Raw genomic sequence first — 12061 nt, forward strand, 5'->3', positions numbered from 1 at the left:
ATTTAATCTATTTAGTAACCTGGGTAATTTGTTCTGTAGTGTCTGTAGACCTTACGTTGTTTTATTAGTTCTCGCTTTCCAGGGCATAGGGTTACGTGTCAGGCAGAAGTGTTTTCCTGTAGGTTAGCTAAACGTTGTAAAAAGGAGCTATTATTTACTTTTTCGTTTTTAAATGATTTGCCTAAAGTGTAGTCGAACAATTTGGCAACTTCTATTACGTTGTACTGGTCAAAAAGATGCCGTGTGTGAGAGTAATAGGGCAAGCCCTCAATAATACTAAGGAACGTTTTTCTGCAACCTATAAAGCCTGTTTATGTTTCCCTGTGATGTGTCAGACCATATTAGATGGCAGTAGGTTATTCTGCTGGAAAACAATGAATTATACATTAACATCGTAGTTGCGGTGGAAGTATATAGCGAATTCTGTATGTTAAACCTATTAGTTGCGCAAGTTGATTCGCCACGCTATCCGCATGAGTATCCCATGACATATGTTCATGGAAAGTGACACCTAATGTTTCAATACAGGAAGTAATCTCAATAGATGTCGCATTTATTGAGATAAGTTTGCTCATTGATATATCTTTTTTTAGCTCGAAATATTACAGCTTTTGTTTTATTCTCATTTATTAGGAGGCTCTTCCTACGTGTCCATTCAGCTAACTTTGCTAACGTGAAATTAGCGTCGCCGACAAGGTCATCGATATCTTTACCACCTATCCATATGCTAGTGTCGTCAGCCTACATAATAAATTTCACATTTTCATTAATTTTAACAATGTCATTCACATACTTAAAGAAAGGCCCTGGAATGCTAACCTGTGGGACGCCGGATTAGATAGGTAGTAGATCTGAGTGATAGCCATTTATGACAACTATTTGTTGGCCGTATTCTAGATACCGTAAAAGAGAAGCGACATTGCCACGAAAGCCATAGCGTTGAAGTTTTTGAATTAGAAGATTGTGATTAATGCAATCAAATGCTTTTGATAGGTCAATTAAGATGCCCAGAACAAGTTTGCCTTTCTACAAATGCTGTAGTAGGTGTTCTTTTTGTGTTAGCAAAGCAAGTTGAGTACCCATCCCCTTACGGAAATCATACTGACTGTCGGTTAGCAGCTTATGTGTTCGACAGATTCAGTTAGCCGCCTTAATATAACTTTTTCGAAAACCTTTGAAAACACAGGAAGTATTGATGATGGCCGGTAATTTCCCAAATCATTCTTATCACCTTTCTTAAACAGTGCAATGACGCGCGCTATCTGCATCCTATGAGGAAAGGTACCTTCGTTTAAACAGAGGTGGAAAGACATAAGCAATGCACTGACATATAAGATCAGCAACGTATTTTATAGGTTTAATTTGAAGGCCGCTAATCTCTCTGGCACTTTTTTAGGCTGAGAATTGTATTAGTTATTTCCTCCTCATGTACTGGATAAAGAAATATAGAACTAGCATTTGGAGAAATGTATTCAAGATCATGGATCGGTGCGCAGTTTGCTCCAAAGTTAACAAAATGTTTCTTAAAAGTGTCTGCAAGTGCTTTGTGCTTTACCTCAATGCCTTTTATTTTCAAACTATGTATCTGTTCAGTAGGAACATTGTAATTTAACAGAGATTGCAGGTTTTTCCACGTAACATTCCAAGATGAACTCAAGGTATGCGATGCTCACCTTGGAACTGTCTAATGCTGCGACAAGACCGTACTAAATTTAGTTCACCTTTTTCATTCTTTTTACTCGGCATTAATCCGATCGATACAGTATTGGTTAACATTCTGTCAGTTTTGGTTTAAAGAAGCGGTGCCACGCGTTTTGCTGTATGACACTTGCTAAAAATATGTAAAGGAGGCAATGCCGTAGTGTGTGCCAGCGGCCAAATTCCATTTGGTACGGGGTGCTTCAGCCGAACAGAAAGGCGTTTACTTTAAACGACTCTAGCGTGCTTGTGTGTCAAAGGCATTATCCATATGACTGAGGCTCGTCAGAAAATGTAAGCGCGTCAAGTCATCTACTGTGCCACCCGCCGTGGTTGCTCAGGGGCTATGGTGTTGGGCTGCTGAGCACGAGGTCGGGGGATCGAATCCCGGCCACGGCGGCCGCATTTCGGTGGGGGCGAAATGCGAAAACACCCGTGTACTTAGATTTAGGTGCACGTTAAAGCACCCCAGGTGGTGGAAATTTCCGGAGTCCTCCACTACGGCGTGCCTCATAATCAGAAAGTGGTTTTGGCACGTAAAACCTCATAATTTATTATTATCTACTGTGCCAACGAACCTACAGGCGATTTGATTGGTTTAGAGGAGCAACCGCGCATGAAGGAAAAGAAAACAAAGTGGTGATCGCCGTTCACATCAAATGCTCAGGTCCTACTAAGTGGTGGGTATTTGGCAAGCGCCGGGGAATGAGGGAAAAATAAAACAGTGCCGCGATAGGGCCCAAATTACACAGGTGGTCGTTGCCTTCCTTGCCGCTTACCCGCCTCTCAGCGCCTGGCTTTATGTGACTCTAGTACTTTTGTTCAAACATCTATTAGAATAAAAGGCTAGTAGGAAGAAAGCAACAGGTGCTGACACCAACTTTATCAGTGTTTACTGCCTTTTACAATCTTTTTCACACCACTAATGTTACGTAAAACGCGCGTAAGGACGCGTAAAACGCGCGATCAGCGGTAAGCATGATGGGACGCTATAAGTGTTGCGGTGAAGCGGTTCATCAGTTAATAATGTATCTCGTATATCTTCTACCGTACAAGAAGGGCTACGGTTTGACCTGATTGGTTTTACATATTCAATTGAAGCTTGAAACTGAACAAAGAAACAAACACACACACACACACACACACAAATACGCACGACATGTGGAGAACCGGAAATCGTGCATATACCTGCGAGCCCTGTGTATCCTATGGATATACGTTATTGTAGCTCAGTAGCGTGTTTCAATGCACCTTCTTACGTATCTCTACACGTACAGATTTTATATCAATTATCTTCTTATTTCTAATGAGAACGCATTTCGCTCCAAGCGTTTTCATTCCAACGCTGCTAAATGGCGTCACTTCGAAATGTGGTACACAACGGCTACAGAATTCTGCGCTAGTATGTCATCAGCGCTAATGGCACAATTTTTTTACTGTATGGTTAAAGACGCGTGCGAATATTGTAGCGCAGCCATGAATTTCATATTTGTCAGAACTGATTAGTCAAAGAACCTACTTTTACATGTGGTCTTTGACAGGTTACATGTGTTCATGGCCGGTTATCTAAATATTTTGGCTCGCATGTGCTTCGATGTTGTTGTTGAGTTTTCCTCCTGCTTTTCTCTCTCTTTTACTTTTCTTGTTTTTGTTTTTGTCCACCAGAACACGTGCAATCATAGCTGCTCTGGCGGTGCTGTCTATCGCATGCAGCTCCTTCACTGCGTGGCAGGTTCACGGAAGTAGGTACTCACCGGTTATCGTTCAACTGACAGAGACGTACGAGTGAGTACCATTCGACTTGCATTGCAGGCATGCTGATATAGGAGTAACGAAAAAGTGGCGTGGCGACGTAGCAGTCATTTTAAAAATATGCCTGAATTCTACACATAGTACATCTTATTGCGCATGAAATGCGTATACATGTAGGCAGTGAGCAAGCCTTTTCACCGAGCTTTCACTGACACTCGGCGCTTTCCCAGATCTCCACCGCTTTTACGAATGCCTAAACTTCTGAATGTAAACTTGCTGATATGATTTAAAAAATTTGCAATAATGAGATATCGGAGCGAAGTTTGACCACTGGACCACCACGTCACGACGCCTTGCGCCATCGTCTTCGAAATCGAAATCTTTTAAACTTCTAGTTTACACTAGCAACGCTCATAAGGATTGGGTCATTGACTCACGGTAACCCGCCGCGGTTGCTCAGTGGCTATGGTGTTAGGCTGCTGAGCACGAGGTCGCGGGATCGAATCCCGGCCACGGCGGCCGCATTTCGATGGGGGCGAAATGCGAAAACACCCGTGTACTTAGATTTAGGTGCACGTTAAAGAACCCCAGGTGGTCAAAATTTCCGGAGTCCCCCACTACGGCGTGCCTCATAATCAGAAAGTGGTTTTGGCACGTAAAACCCCATATATTATTATTATTATTGACTCACGGTGAGAACCATTAATACACGCATATGCTTGTCCACCTGCCGACGCTCGCAACATGCGAATTTTGCGATTGAGCTTATGCGGTGCTCTATATAGTTGGTGGAGGGAGTCGAGTTAATTGCTTTTCAAGGTGCAACAGGTGCCTGATTTGTTGACTCGTTCGCAGTGACTACTTGAAAATGTTGACCGACGTCTACATGCTTCCTACATACCACGGCGTCTGCTTCTTTGGCGGTTGCATTACGTTCTACGTGGTTGAAAAGTTCAAAAACAACAAGATTTCAAAGGTAAGCCGATACATTTGCAAACATAAATTGAGAAACCTTCGCTTAGTGGGAAAGAACCAGGTAATGCTCGTATACGACAAGACTGTACTTAGCTTATGCAGAGTTTGTTTTCTAGAATCTATTGAAAGCAATTGTGATGTGTGTATATCATGGAATTTGGAACATCTTCGTAATATGTTTTACGCACAGTGTTATTTTCTACTAAGGGCCCTTGCCATCTGCGGAGAGTTTCTTTCTGATGATGGAGCAGTCGTTGAGTGTTGAGAAATCAAATTTAATTTAATCTCAGTGACTTGTACAACATTAGCAACACTAAACAACGATACAATGGCTACAGTGTGTTGTACTCGATGCGATGTGCTCAGCGAGAAAATGAATGAAAAATAAACATAAGTCGCAATGGGCACGCGGTTTAAACGTTTGTGACATGTGACGTGAAATGCGTACTCAGCACCGCTGCAGGATTGTATGTACTACAGGGAAAATATCGCTTGCACTCACTCTTAAGGGAAGAGATCACACCTGGTACGATAGCGCGAGAGAAGCGTTTTACGTAAGTTAACAAACGCTACTATACACCATTCCGGTGGCAAATCAACTCTACTGCCGAAGAAACTCGCCGAAATCAGCTAGTGACTATACACGCAGTGTGCCAACCTGAGCAACAATGTTTTAGGTGGCTACCGAGAATTTTCTGGAACATTTCTGAATTTCCACAATATATTTTTTTGCGTTGCAGCACACGAGACACTCGGCTGTTTCTGGTCGATACTGTAGACCCTCAGTGGAGATCTCAAGCATCTTAGCAACCAGCCTCCCGAACGTGCATGCCTTGACTCTGTGTCCGTTAGTTCTTTTTTTTCTCACAGTACATTGGATTTCAACACATCTGCCTCGTTGCAACGTCTCACAAAGCTTTGAAACCGGTGTCATGCACCACTCAACTCGTAGACTTGGTCGTTATAAGAGTTGAGTGTGCAAACACGCAGCCGCTTCACAATACGCTTCTGGTGTTACAGCTGATGGAGCCAAGTGACCCAGAAAAGGTAGCACAAGCATGTAATGATCGTAACCCAACCAGTAGACATCGCCCGTATTCGCACAAAAGTATCGACGCTACTATTGTTCTTCAGAGCACATCTCATGCCGCTAATCCCGTAGCTCGACGAATTATTAGCGAACGCACCCTGCCAATGGCAAATAGCACTTACGAACCAAAAACTTGGTAAATTGGGCCTCGGAGACCATCGCCACAATTGTCGCTGGCGATCAATACGATTCATTGCCACTCCTATTTTTCAAATTCACCAGTATGACCTAGTGAGCGTCTCCCTGTTTTCTTCTTTCTAGCCCCTTTTCCCTTAACTTTAGTGAATTAAATTTTTCCTTAACTTTTCAAATTTGTCTCAGTGACCTCCCTAGCCTTCCGCTCTTTTCGCCTTCTTCACTCTTCTGTGGCCAAACCCACAAATCTTTTTTTTTTGTTCGCAAGTAATCTTTGTCATTGGCCGGCCCTTCGTTAATAATAAGTACCGTGTCAGGATTGGCTGGAATTTGTTCGCACAAACAATGCTAACGTAAGAGTTCTTTTTGAATACGGTGTCTCAGCCCAGTATTCACAGAAAAGTATATACTTAGGTTTGAACATGCACGTGAGAGCAGATGGCCGGCGTTCCTGATGTTGGACACACCATTAGCGAAGGCGACCGGCCAGTTACACTCAGCACTTACGAAAGAATGAAATGAGCAGCCAATACGCGCTCCGGTACGCTGCTTCCAAGCCGAAGCTACAATAATGAAAAAAGAAACGTATTCACTGTGCATACTGCCGGTGACGGAGAGAGCGCAACTCATGCATATAGTTTATTAAGAAATACGTGCTCATTGAGGGGAGCCTTTTCATGATTTAAAGCCCCCACTGAATTCAGCGACGCAAGCCGAAACGGCGATCGGGCAACAGACTGTGCAGGGCCTTCGCTTGCAGGATGCGCCTATAATGCCTCGTTTATGCGCTGCACGCTTGCTTTTAGCCGAACACTCGAGTAAACGCAACCTCTACCCACAGTTAGCGTGGAACTAAAAAAAGAACACCAATAGTGTATAAAGACCAATATTCCAAGTCGGCACTAGCCGCAAACTGTAACGTGCGCCGACTCATCGGCGAAGTTAATCGTCGATGCGGCGAAATAACAACAAACGCGTTTTCGCATTTAAATCACCGCGTCCACGTTCGTGTGAACGCAGAAGTAGACATTTGATCTCAAAACCACCCCGGCTGCGCTGGCGGTTCTTGGTACGGCCACCATCATACACCGTGCGATCTCTCTCTAATGAAAAGAGATTTTTCTAGAAGGATTTAAACGTTGTGGTGATATTTTTTTCACTCTTCGTTTTTTTTCAGTACTGCGGACACTTGGTGGACGAGCAGCCATTGCAGTCCACTCAATTATTAACCAAGATTGGTAAATTATCTTGAATTACCTGGCTTTAACGCCAATGTGGTAATGGTATTTTTAAAAAAGGGCGAAAGCGGAGTTCATCGCATCAGTTAAGCCCTGTTTAGAAGAAAAAACAATGTTTCCATTAATATAGTTCACCCGGTATAGTTACCCTAGACTTTGTGATAGTGATGTAAAACCCTGACCGGAAAAAACTCCGGACCACATTGTAGACATACTGCCTGACAGGAGTGAAAACCGAGTCCTTAAAATAAATATCCAATTCCGGATGCAAACTCACGTAGTAGCACGTCTGCAAAACCTTGTTTTCTGCACGTATATTAATAATTTCGATAGGCTAAAATAGCTCAAACATTCCGTTAAGCCAGAAATTGACAGTCAGAGATATCCAATATTGCGTGCATTTCGAAGTTAGCGTTAGCCGCAAAAAAAAAGAAAGGAAAGAGAACGACAATAATTTGCCTCGGACACCTCGTGAAATGCACATAAACTTTGTGTGTTTGTGCGGAGCGCTAAACGTCATATATCTGTAATTCAAATTTCATTTATCTGTAACTGTGTTTGTGTTCCCAGTTCGTCTAAGATGTATAGTATAGAGGACGTGTAGCCGCACATTTCTGTGAACACCTGACGTGTATACAGAGTGTTTCAGCGAACACTTTAAAAAATTTTAAAGGTTGCTTGTGGCAGAATGCACAATTCTAATTCATGAGCTGGTCTACTCGAAGCGGCGGACATTGCTTGCACAAAAAAGTGAAACGCATAATCGACTAATTAACAAGCAATTGCTAATTCGGTTCTAACTACCTTATGACCCATGTTGCAATTTGCAAATTCTACCCGTGGAATTCACAAGGTGGATCCACTTAGAACGAATTCTCAGGATCACATCAGTTTTGAGATAATAATTCCCGAACTTTGCGGAGAAATGCGGGAAAATGCTCAGAGACATCCGGCCTAATGCACAGTAGCTTCATCCTGGTGGTATTGTCCCGTCATCGTGACTCGCTCAGTTTGTATTGGCAATTGCTGAAATAATATTTTTCTAAACACACAAGCAATAGCACCTGGTCGGGATAATGCACCGATTCTATTCCAACGTCATTCCATTTCGTGCTTCCTCACCGGGTCTAGCGACGTTCGGCCTACGCTACCAGCGGTATCAGCCAAACGGGAATGGTAGATGATAAAAAAATAGAATAGAGCGAAAGGAATACTTACTTTACAGCCGCCCTGGATTCATGATGTGCATCTTTAATACGCCTATACTCTTCCCCACATCCTATTTCATTACCTCAATTCTGATGCGCACGCACAATAAAAGAACGTTGTTTTGATAGCTGTTTGAAGATTACGACGACCATAGGCTCTCGTCGTTGAGATGCAGAACGTATACGCATGTTTTAAGTGAAAAGGAGCGTGCGCAGCTAAGTTTTCTATCCCTACGTCATACGGAGAAAAAAGTCAGTTTCACCCGAAAGAGCAACCAACGACGCATGGTGTATCGCACGCACAGACAAACATAAACACATCCCACTCGACGAGTGCGGACGCTCTCTCAAAACGCTGACGTGAGCAAGAGCAGCTGCAGCACCGAGCGAATTGACCTTCGTGCTGCCTCTCGTTTCAACGGGAACTGAGCGACGAAAACACACCGCACACGAAGCTATCTGCCCTCCGCGCACCTAGGCTCTCTAGTAATCGCAGATCACTTTCAAGATAGGGCCCGCACGGCCACGCTCAGCCGCGCCATACACAGCCGCCGCCGGAGTAACATGACGACTAACTGGCGTGCCGCATTTGACGACTCGGCGGGAAATTCAAAAACGGATACATTGATCTTCAGTTTCTCTTCCAATAACCAGCCTATTTCGAAATTAGCAACAACAGAGTTTTCAAATTATAGTTTATCCGTCTAAAGTGATGGTGGTTTCCTTTAGTGTCCCTTCAAAGAAGCACGAAGGTAATTCGTCGCAGAGCCAATATCCCGCAATCAAAGTTGTGAGGCTGCAGGCAGCTGCGTCTTGGACAAAACCACGAACGTCGCCCGGCCAACAAGTTCTGTGCTACCGCCGCCTTTGTTGGGATAATGTCGAAAAGAAGAGCCTGACTTGCAATCTCGCAGGCAAGCTCATGACGTCCACCGGTGGATCCAAATGGCGTAACACTCACGCAGGGCATCCAGGTGATGCTGTGGGCCGTGGTCATCGGTTTCAGCGCGGCCTGCGTGCTTTACCGTTTCGAGTGGACACGCGGCACAAGGCACAGCGAGCTGGCAAAGGTGTCGCTGGCCTTCTGGGATCGAACACTCTGGGCTTTAAACCTGGCGGTATTCACCTTCCTCCTCGCTACCGGAAGAGGAGGTGAGTGGCACTTTATGCAGTTACGTATGAGGCTAGAGCAAAAAGAAAGGGTGCAGAAAAGCACTAACACATTGAAGACTCAAGAAGGAGAGATTAAGAAAAACGTCTTCCATCATTACACCTTACCGATATGCATGGCGAATTTGCGACACAGAATCCGTATTCCACAGGACATATAGAGTAGGGCTCATATTCACAAAACATTCTTGAGCTAAAATTTTTCCCACGAAAAGAGTTCAGCCAATCGTTATGCTGCCCATATTATTAGGAATGCGGCCGGTCAATTGCAGACAAAATTTACGAACGAAATCGGCTCCTGGTGATGATGATGCCGCTTATGATGATGATGACGATGATTTATTAGCATCCCCTTCAAAACGGGGCGGCGACAAATAGTCACCTAGCCTGCTTGAGATAATCAAATATTCTATAAATATTTATCAGTCTAGAATTTTGTCTATCCCTTCTTAATCTTTTAGTTATTTATGTCTACCTCGTATATAGTTACGTATGCCTGTAACGGATCCGGTACTATCAATTTCTTCGCTGTTTGTTTTCTGTAAATTTTCTAAACGTTTCTTGCTGATCTCGACTGCTGACTGGTTAATGATTCTAGGCGCCCTCCGACGGCTAGGTGCGCTCCTTGCGGTTTTGATGAGTTGACGAAATGTGTGTGTCGTCGAGTGCTTTTATCGGTTGCCGTGATTACAATGCAAAATAGTTTGTACGTTACCTTACATGCCTTCAGGTGCATCTGTTCGCCTAGTAATACCCACATAGAATTCCCTTCGGAACTACAATCTTAGCCCACCGCTGTTCGGCGATGCGCTCTGTCTCACTAGTTGCGCACCATTTGCCAGGTCATCAGCTGTGATTAGCAATATATCTACACATAAAAATGGCTCGTGAACGACATTGCTCCAAAGACGCAGGAGTGTTGACACTGATGTTCCAGCAGGGCGCACTGCATAGCTGAGACCTTTGCCGTTAACGCTTTGCTTGGCAGACCCAAAGAAATCTATCAGTTTGATCGACAGCTTTCTGACACCTTGTTAAGCATTCCCTTTGGAATTCTTCCACTAGGAACGCCATGCACCGTATGAAATGGTGACAGTATTTTCACTCGTTGTTAGACTAAACACTTTTCTTCAGACTGGGGAGTCTGTAAAATAACAAAAATTCACCTGGAGGTATCGTCGAAACTAGTCCCAGTGCTCGTGGCACTGCCTCAATCAGATAACTTAAAACTTGCGCTTTGGTCCACTCGGCAGCACAATTTTTCAATGAAAGTAGCAGTGACGACACAGAAGCTTCTGTGGCATTGTCTAATTTTCCGATCCTACGTCTTAAGCTGGGTTAACGATGTCTCAAACATCGCTAGATGCTCATGAGTGCGTGTTATCTTCATAATTGTGTTCCACTAATATCAAGCACAACTTTATTTTTCCCACCGTGGGCCGCTTTTATCCATCAACATTTCGACAGCACATGTACAAATGATTACGAGCAATCCTTCCCGTCGTGTGGATGTTTCACTCACACCAGAGCATGCAGTTAATTTCATACCGACCTTCAACCGCAGCCTAACTAGCAGTCTAATCTCTTAGTTTTTCTGCTCTGCCTGTGCAAATGTCCTTTTTGATTACATTAGAATATTGTGCAGCACGGCACATTGCTGTGCAGTACTGTACAGGTACTCTAAAAAGCATGTGGATGCTCCAGTGTCTGTTAACGCGCGATAGACCGGCTGGCTTAGGCTTACGCAGAAAACCTGATCAAAGAAAATAAGTAAGTACAAGGAGGCCTTGAGACGCCTCAACCTCACAATCATCGCTCAGCAAGCGTAAATAATGCGGTAAAAATGGAACCAGGTGCCTGCTGGGATAAGTAAAAGATACTCTCTGCGCAAGAGGCACTTACCCGCTCCCATATATTGCGGAGCCACAGATTTCCCGCATAACATGGGAATCACCATGGATAGCATTCACACTAACAAATCTGCATAAGATTTCTTTTTGCGCGCTCTAACTTACAGAAGTTGGGAACTAGGTTCCAGGCGCACATTTTCCCATATTTCAGTTTCTTTTTTCCTTTCAGCACTTATCCTAAACATAGCAAATTTTTATTTGCAATAATGTTTCTTAAGGTGCTTTATCAAAGGTTCTCAGGATAACTTTTGTTATTATAAGCACTTATTTTCGCTTTACTTTCATTCAAAACACCAGCGAGTTCGGTAGACGTCCATGGATCACTCTCTATATAAAACGCTAAAACATAAAAGCGGCGAAAGTCAGCAAGTTTCTAGCTATAAGGAAAGAGTTAAGCATGCCACGAGAAGGTCTCAATGTGCCAGTACAATTCTGAACGATAGTGTCTCGCAGAGAGGGCTTACCTCACAAGGCCGTTTGTAAGCTCGAGCACTGCGTAAGAACATGCGCCGATGACCAGTGTAAAAGGAAAAACAGAAAGCTAGCTAAAGGCTCTGTCAGTTCTGCATTTGAAGTACGTTAGGCGTCCTTATACGTATTGCGCGGGAGCGGACTATTATGATTGACAGACCGTGTTCCACGTGACTGTGAAACGCGGTCGGGCCTACCATGGCAGCTACGCTGTCCGGCTGCGGCACTTCGTGTCCCATGCTGCCTTAGTAGCACACCTTTGCATGCTGTGAGTCCATCTAGGCATTCACATCACTTGTAGCCTAACTTTGGCACTGCGCGAAAAAAGATAAGATATCTCATTGTTGCATGCTGGCCACTACAGTGTACAAATTTCGGTGATTTTTCTAAGAAGTCTGGTGCTCTCGAGAATTT

At 43.9% G+C, this 12061-nt stretch overlaps 1 protein-coding gene across 1 annotated transcript in view; it reads left to right on the forward strand.

Moving 5' to 3' along the window:
- Positions 1-12061, forward strand: part of LOC135914814 (O-acyltransferase like protein-like) — a 106582-nt gene that overhangs the window by 78632 nt on the left and 15889 nt on the right. Inside the window, exons 13-15 of the mRNA XM_065447742.2 lie at positions 3364-3483; positions 4306-4426; positions 9062-9248. Coding sequence (XP_065303814.2) covers positions 3364-3483; positions 4306-4426; positions 9062-9248 — 428 coding nt within the window. The remainder of the gene's footprint in view (positions 1-3363; positions 3484-4305; positions 4427-9061; positions 9249-12061) is intronic.

This window comes from Dermacentor albipictus, unplaced genomic scaffold (genome assembly GCF_038994185.2).
Source record: "Dermacentor albipictus isolate Rhodes 1998 colony unplaced genomic scaffold, USDA_Dalb.pri_finalv2 scaffold_25, whole genome shotgun sequence".
Lineage (NCBI taxonomy): Eukaryota > Metazoa > Arthropoda > Arachnida > Ixodida > Ixodidae > Dermacentor > Dermacentor albipictus.